The sequence below is a fragment of the Mizuhopecten yessoensis genome, unplaced genomic scaffold (genome assembly GCF_002113885.1).
Source record: "Mizuhopecten yessoensis strain PY_sf001 unplaced genomic scaffold, ASM211388v2 scaffold4359, whole genome shotgun sequence".
Taxonomy (NCBI): Eukaryota; Metazoa; Mollusca; class Bivalvia; order Pectinida; family Pectinidae; genus Mizuhopecten; species Mizuhopecten yessoensis.
Genome location: NW_018405506.1, coordinates 435,568 through 443,311, shown reverse-complemented (window position 1 = coordinate 443,311; position 7,744 = coordinate 435,568). Strand labels below are relative to the sequence as shown.

The window sequence follows — 7,744 nt, the reverse complement described above, 5'->3', positions numbered from 1 at the left end:
GAATGACGAAGTTTAAAAAATGTTCAAGGTCACGTGTGGCACTGATTTAACGGTGCACGTGTAAGTAAGCAGGCCTGGGTCACCTTAAATGCGTTACAGTCAAGAGGATTGGAGAGAGGGTTAGGCGTTATCCCATACGGTGGTGTTGGAGAAAGGGTTAGGGCTTTACCCAATAAAGCAGGTGTATTTGAGAAGGGTTAGGCGTTACCCTGGAAAGAGGGGTGTTCGAGATAGGGTTAAACGTTGCCCTTTGCAAAAGTGTGTTGGAGAGAGCGAGTTCAGCGTTACCCAATAAAAGAAGTGTGTTGGGTTTGTAGTGTCACAAATACCAGCAATGTCAAATGATTACTACCTGGAATTTAACGGAACCACTCCGGACTACTTCCTGTTTCCTTGGGATGCTTTTGTGTACAACAATTCGAATTCAACAACAGATGGTAAAAATGTTTTAGAGGACAGGTTATGGCGGGAAATTCCCCTGGGTGTACTGTTGCTAATTCTGTGTCTCCTAACGGTGGTGGGCAATGCCATGGTGTTGCATGCCGTACGGACGGAGCGCCGACTCCAGACGGTAAGTGAATCATTCTCATATATCAGCTAATCATGAAATGTCATCAGTGTTATCAATACGAGGATTTGTTTCAATTAAAGTTTCATCAATCATTGATTGTAATATACACCATTATTGGATGTCGGTTACAATTCAAACCGGCTCCATACACGTGGACGTGAAATGTTTTGATAGAAAATGACTGGTTTGTGCCATTTCTTTCACCCTCTATTTAAACTTACTAAATGAATGAAACATTTAATGTTATCTTCATTTCATTAAATTTACCAAATTATCGATAAATCAAGCGAAAAAATGAAGAAATGAAAATTTCGTAAAAGGAACGCGACAATGAAAGAATAAGACGTTGTTTCATTGAAATAACGTAGCAATGAAATGATGTAACAACGAAACAACGTACATTAAAATAACGTAAAAATAAAATGTAAATAAAATTGTTGCATTAAAGAAATGATGTAACGATGGAATAATCAAATAATGTAAAAATGGAATAGGGAAGTAATTAAATAACATCACATTGAAGTAGTAATGATATGACGTAATAATGAAAAAACGTAACAATGAAATAATGTAATAATAAAATAATGTAACAATGAAATGATTAAAAAGGAAATAATATAACAATAACAATAGTGTACATGCAACGATGTAATATCGTTACAATCAAATAATATTACAAGCAAATATTGCAACAATGTTAAAATGTAATAATGCACAAATGTAACAATTAAATAATGTAAAAATGGAATGATATAACAATGTATTGATTTTAGAATAGAATGACGTAACACTATAATAGCGTAATAATGTAATAATCAAATAAGGAAGAGACGATCTGGTAGAAATCATTTTTCATGAAGTTTTACTTTATCGTTTGCGTTTTGTCTTCAAAGTTCTTTGCAATAATATCAATCAGTTTTTGAGGGATGGGCAAATACAGATATTTTAATAATGCGACAGTAGTATTGCAACGCTAATCTGTTATATTAAAGGTGGCTTTTTGTTTTGCTATTTTGTTTCTGGACCGTTACATCTAGTATTGCTACATGTAGTTAGTGTATCGGGGTTTATTTGTTATCGAAAGTAAACCCGCATTAGTGAACGCAGTTATGGATCAGCTGGCCGCGTATGAAGCTATTTTGACTGACGTTTATGGGCAACCGAGGCTATGTTTCCATCCAAAATAACTATTCCCTAATAGGGAAGTTTGTACAAGACCTGTCACTCATCCAAGCTTTGATAAGACTAAAACTAGAAAGTAAAAGTAAATTGGTAAGATAATAGTACCATGTGTTCCTTAAACCCATTGCTTACATTTCCCTGTACTTTCCTGTCAATCATTTGCTTCCACGTGATATTTACGAGACATGAATCACTTTTGACCCGTATGGAGATCATTTTTAATTTTTGTTTTGTATTGCGTTTTATTTACTGATGAGTAAAGTATACAATGACCTTGTCGTGAGTGTATTGCCAGTAGAGGTCATTGGTGATGGGGTAGGGACGGAGCTTATTGGTTTCGGAAATTGGCCTTTTGTGGTGAGCTGTCTGTTAACACAGTATTATAACATTAACATATTGATTTGGTGTCGGGTCTCACATACTCCTCAGCGAGGTTCGGGATTCGGGTGTTCGGTAAGGCTGAGAAGACGCAATCATGTGAACATATCTGAATTCTCGAGCTAAAATACATTTGGAAATAAAATCAATTCGAAATAATAAAAACCGGACACACTTGTGTTTTACTCATAAGAAAACGATACATATTTTGCTGAAAATCAATTGATACATTTGCATTTTATTACAAAGATTATAAAAAGTGAATTTGGATGTATGCATATTTTTTATCAAAGGATTTGAAAACGATTTTTTTTTTCTTCAAAATTATTTGGTTGAAAGTTATTAAAATACTACCTTTTTTGAGATACTGTGATATGAAAATACGTAATCCACTGTTGGACATTTAATGAGCCTTTATGCTCTGTTAAATTCTTTGTAAGAGATCGTTGTAAAGAAATACTTGATCAACTAGTGGACATTTCATGAGTCTTTATGCTCTGTTAAATTCATTGTAAGCGATCGTTCTAGAGAAATACTTTATCAACTAATGGAGATTTCACGAGTCTTTATACTCTGTTAAGTTCATCGTAAGCGATCGTTGTAGAGAAATACTTGATCAACTAATGGACATTTCATGAGCCTTTATGCTCTATTTAATTCATTGTAAGCGATCGTTGTAGAGAAATACTTTATCAACTAATGGACATTTCACGAGTCTTTATGCACTATTAAATTAATTGTAAGCGATCGTTGTACACCATCAGTGTACGTGTGTTAGTTGCCACTGTATGTGTTGTATGTCACATATAAAATGGCTTCAAAATTAAAACGATAAACGGCGAAAAATATCTATGAAATATCCATATACGTTTGCAATGTTTTTTTCTCGTGTAACGGTGTGTTAAGGGAGTGCATAGAAGAGGAGGCTGTACTTTTGATCCGGATTATTTTACCAACTCGTTTTTTCAAGTACTTATAGCCGGATCAATGGCTACCCAATGCCTAACGTCACTTCTTCTGACTTTCAGCATCTGTTAACCACTCCATTCAGTTCAAACACTCTGTAATTTCGTTAGAGCCGGTTCGTTGATTATATGCCAAAGAGAGAAAAAAAGATGATAGCTAAACGAATTAGTGGATTTAGATGGAGATCTGTTAGTTTAACATATAACCCATCTGTACGTTATTGGTGAAATTGAATATAGTGTACCGGCACGTCCCAGCATAAGTTGATTGTGTCTAAAATTGTCGTTAAGAACAAACACTAACCCCGTATAGTGAGTTGTCCGTCGAAATCAATATAACAGGAAATTGACAAATTGGCTGCATTGTGTTGAAACTGGTATAGTGATTCATCAACTTAAACAAGAATGCAATTTAAAATGCATCGCACTGGTTTGATTAGAATGTACCCGTTAAGTACACCTTTCAAGCTATACATGTAGCTCCGTGTAGTTACTTTGCAAACAATGGCGAAGCAATCTTCTTCAAGATGGGCTTTAGCATCGTCTTTGAAATGAAATTATTGATTATATTGATGGCCATATATATCATTGATTATCAATTAGTATTCAAATGTTTTCATACCGACTCGCGAAGTCCCTTATGAGCTAATGTTGACCATAGTCTGCATGTATACGTGGTATTTAGCTTTCAACTTAGACAGGCTTTAGATAGAAATAGCAGAAAGTTAGCTGCAAAGTCAGATAATTTTCGTATGTGCACAGGGAAGTTAGCTTGCAAGCCAGACAGCTTTTGTACGTAAATAGGGGTAGTAAGCCTTTAAGTTAGACAAGGTTTATGCGGCCACATAGAAGTGATCATCCAAATCAGACATTTCGCAAGTTAGCTATCATGTCAGACAGTTATCAAACGGAACACATGGGCGCTTGTTGTAATCAGACAGTGTTCACATGCAGACAGTCAACCATCATTGTTGCATTTCTCCACTAAGATAGGAATGAGACCATTCACGCATTTTAAAACTGCACCAAACTTGTATGTCCTTAGCAAGCAAGATAATTGTGACCACTGCACGCACGATAGTGTCTGGTCGCACCAGTGGATTCTTTTTGCTACCGATACCTTTAACAAGCCCCAATGATCAATCCCTATTTATGTTTGATGCACTTTTCTATAAGCATAATGTATCTATAATTTTGTATTACATTTGTCCTGAAATGAAAGTAAGAAAGATATCATTGGCCCTAATTCACATGATAACCATCGTTCAATAATGAAATTCTGACATACAAAAATGTACAAGCCACTGGTAATTGCATCGGCCAAGAACCAACCTCGAATTGATTAGGAACCCTTGGTAATTCTATTGGTTAATGATGAGTAATGTTAGCACTGCCCTGACAAGTATTACATTGAACAAGTTAGAAATACACATTTGATATATTTGAACAAAATAGCAGGACCGCTTGCTTCTATGTTTTACAAGTGAACAGTTCTGGGGTCTTTTTGCAACAGAATAAATGTGAATGGCAGAACTTGAGACTTACAGTAATTCGGAACTCCTCTTAATTCTACTGAACTTATGCTTTCCTCATGTATCAAGCGCGAGATCCGCATCTCGAAATCGGACATTCGAACCCCAGATCTGTTTACTTCGGTTATCAATCTGTCCTGTCTCACTGTGTCAAATGAAGTAGTCGAAACGCTTTAATGCGTTCAGACAGCTTTGTCGATGTCTAGCTATTTTTCTTGCATTTTTAAGTTACATAAAAATGTAGAATTTATTACTATTAAAGACAAACAGATCATGTGACAAAAGCAGCCTAAATTTTTCGAAGTTACGTTTTACCTTGTTCGGAGGCATCAACATTCTACGATCGTTGATCTTATTTGCTGAATATTTATGAAAGGAGTATACATCTGTATAATATAGCATTAACAACTCTGCAATGGTGGAATAGCATACTTTAATTACAATAAGGTGTCAGCAGCGGCTAATTTTCATTAAAAGTACACAATTAAAGCCAGGTTAAAATAAATCTACAAACTAATAATTAAATGCTTATATGAAAACATTTTACACCATCTTTAGCTGTATCTTCGTAAGAACTGCTGATGTAAATGCACATATTCTATGTAGTATTGTATTATTCATTAAAACAAATTTATCTGCGGATCTTATTACTTGAGAAGATACCAGATATCCGCTTACAACAAATGCATCCTTACCATCCCTGTCTACAAAACAAATCTTATTGGTTAAGGAGGCAAGACCCAAATCGGATCACTTTTTGCAAAAATACTTTTAAATCAATAAATCTGTCAAGAGATAAGTTGAAACAATAATGTTGCCTTAGAATAGATAGCCATGTACCATTTTTCTCTACACATGATAAGTTTTTTAAGTTCAAATAGCACCAGAAAACGTAATTCAAAGTCAAAAGACAGCGTTTTGTTTACGTTTTTAGAAAATGGCGCGTGCGACAACTATGCATTCTGTTTTGGACTAAAGGAATAAATTAAACCTATAGAAGTACTTGTTTTCATATACATTCCAAAGGTCATCATTAAAATGTTAATATGCTGACAAAAATATTCATTTTAAGTAGATCTGATTTTGGTCCTGACATTCGCAAAAACCCGAAACCGCTGATTGGTGACATCAGAGCGTTCTATAAACATATCACGTGAGTCCCGGCTGCTAATTTATTTTGTAAAAACACCCATCGATATTCTTCCTTTGATACACCCATAAATGAACATAACTCATCCTCCGAATTTTCAATGAATGAATACAACGATGGTTTGGCGATCTGACTTTGGTACTGTCACCTTATATCTGTTTTCAAATTCTACCGTGCGCAAATTAAATACAGATGGATATGTGATCATCCATTTTTCTTAATCAAATTCTATATAGTTGAAGTTATTCCAGGTACTTGTGATGGTCATTTGATTTGCTATTCTGAAAAGGATAATCCAACCGACAAAATTGCATGCAACTTGCTGTTCAATGGCTAATACTTATAAAGCGATGTTTTTTTCTTTATAAACTTCGAAAGCATCTGTCGTTCAAAGTTTAGGAAGCCTTTATTGTCATCTTTATACTACTTTATACCACCTACCGGTAGCATGATGTATTCATTATCACGTGTTGTCAGTATGAGAATACTCAAGAAGTAGTTAAGAACGATTCGACAGTAGCTTTAGAATAACATGAAAACTTATTTCCCCATTTCCCAGCATTATGGAACGTATTTTTCTCCAAAAATAACGTCTGCTCGCGCCATGTGACGTCCTAAACCGCACAAAAATGATCCGCGTCAAAAAATAGTCCGTCAAAAACAAATCAATATACAGTTACGTAACTAGAAAAGCAAATGTCGATAAAATTGTTTTAAATTATTTTTGTCTGCATAGTTTTAAGTTTCATTGTATTCCGCAGCGCAAAGGAATTGCGATCGTTGACTGATGAGCTTAGATGTCATTTATAAACCATGGTATTCATTTATTTGACTGTTTAAATGAAGAAATACATAAGGTTGTAGTATAAAGATGATAAACAGTTTATCGCACAGTATTTTCAGTGTTTGTCGTTCGAACAATTTTCGCATCGCTCGCACGTAGATAAAATCTTGAGTCCAGCTGCGGTGGCCTCTCGATTTTATACATGTGCTCGCAATGAGAAAATTGTTCTCACGACAAGCCCTGACAATACAGTGTGATAATCAATAAATAAATGAATGAAACAGTCTAAAAACATCCCAATTATCATCAAACAACATTGATAATCAGTCCGGGTTGCATCTTTAACAACCCTGTGTGTCAAATTGAACTACGGATATCTACAGACAACTGCCTTGAAATGTCTTTGAATCTCTAATCTTCCTGCGGGGCTATCATCTATCACCTAATCCTGCTGGAGTTCTACTGGTTTGACGCTGATATTGTGTTGTCTTTGTGTTTACTCACAACTGATGCCTACGGTGATTTCTCATTGCGGTTCAAGCTTTAACTGCTCAGACACGTACGTATTGTTTTATAAATGTTATAGCACACTAATAGTAGATCCTGGTTCATGACACGCTGCGGGTGTAATGTAATATTTCGGTACAATACACGTTTCTATTTTTTGTTATGCTGCAGTGTAGAATCTGGACGTTCCTATTTTGAAACGACAAAGACTTCTGCCGCGTTTTTAACTCGGTATAACGCGGACCAATCTATAACATTTGCCCACTAAAATAACACTTTGGTTTTGGAAAGATCTTCATAAATCGTAAACTGTAGCTGTTTAGACGTTCGAAAACAACCTTAGCGTGTTAAGGTGTTATCCAACAGGTAACAAAGTTACCGATACTGAACTGTGTTCCCTGTTTAACGTTGTTTTTAACTAGTTACCAAATTGCAGGTGATGAGGCACTAACAAGCATACGTTTATTGAACCGGTAAACAGGTCTTTGCCTCATCACATATACCTTTTTGTGAAGGTCACCTCTTCAGCTAGTGATGAAAAATACGATTTATCGTTTTCAGTAGTGGATACTGATCAGTTCTAGAATTGACCGCTTGACCATTTCTCTTCAATATCACTGTATTGCACTGACATAATGATACGTAGCCCTTCTTGACCAGTGTTTGTAGTTTACC

General features: G+C 35.4%; 1 protein-coding gene across 1 annotated transcript in view; it reads left to right on the top strand.

The window, feature by feature from the left end:
* The first annotated feature begins 312 nt into the window (after window positions 1-312).
* The window catches only part of LOC110448870 (histamine H1 receptor-like), a 120,823-nt gene continuing 113,391 nt past the window's right edge, over window positions 313-7,744 (top strand). The window contains exon 1 of the mRNA XM_021495347.1: window positions 313-571. Within this exon, the coding sequence (XP_021351022.1) occupies window positions 335-571 (237 nt within the window). The 5' untranslated portion in view covers window positions 313-334. The remainder of the gene's footprint in view (window positions 572-7,744) is intronic.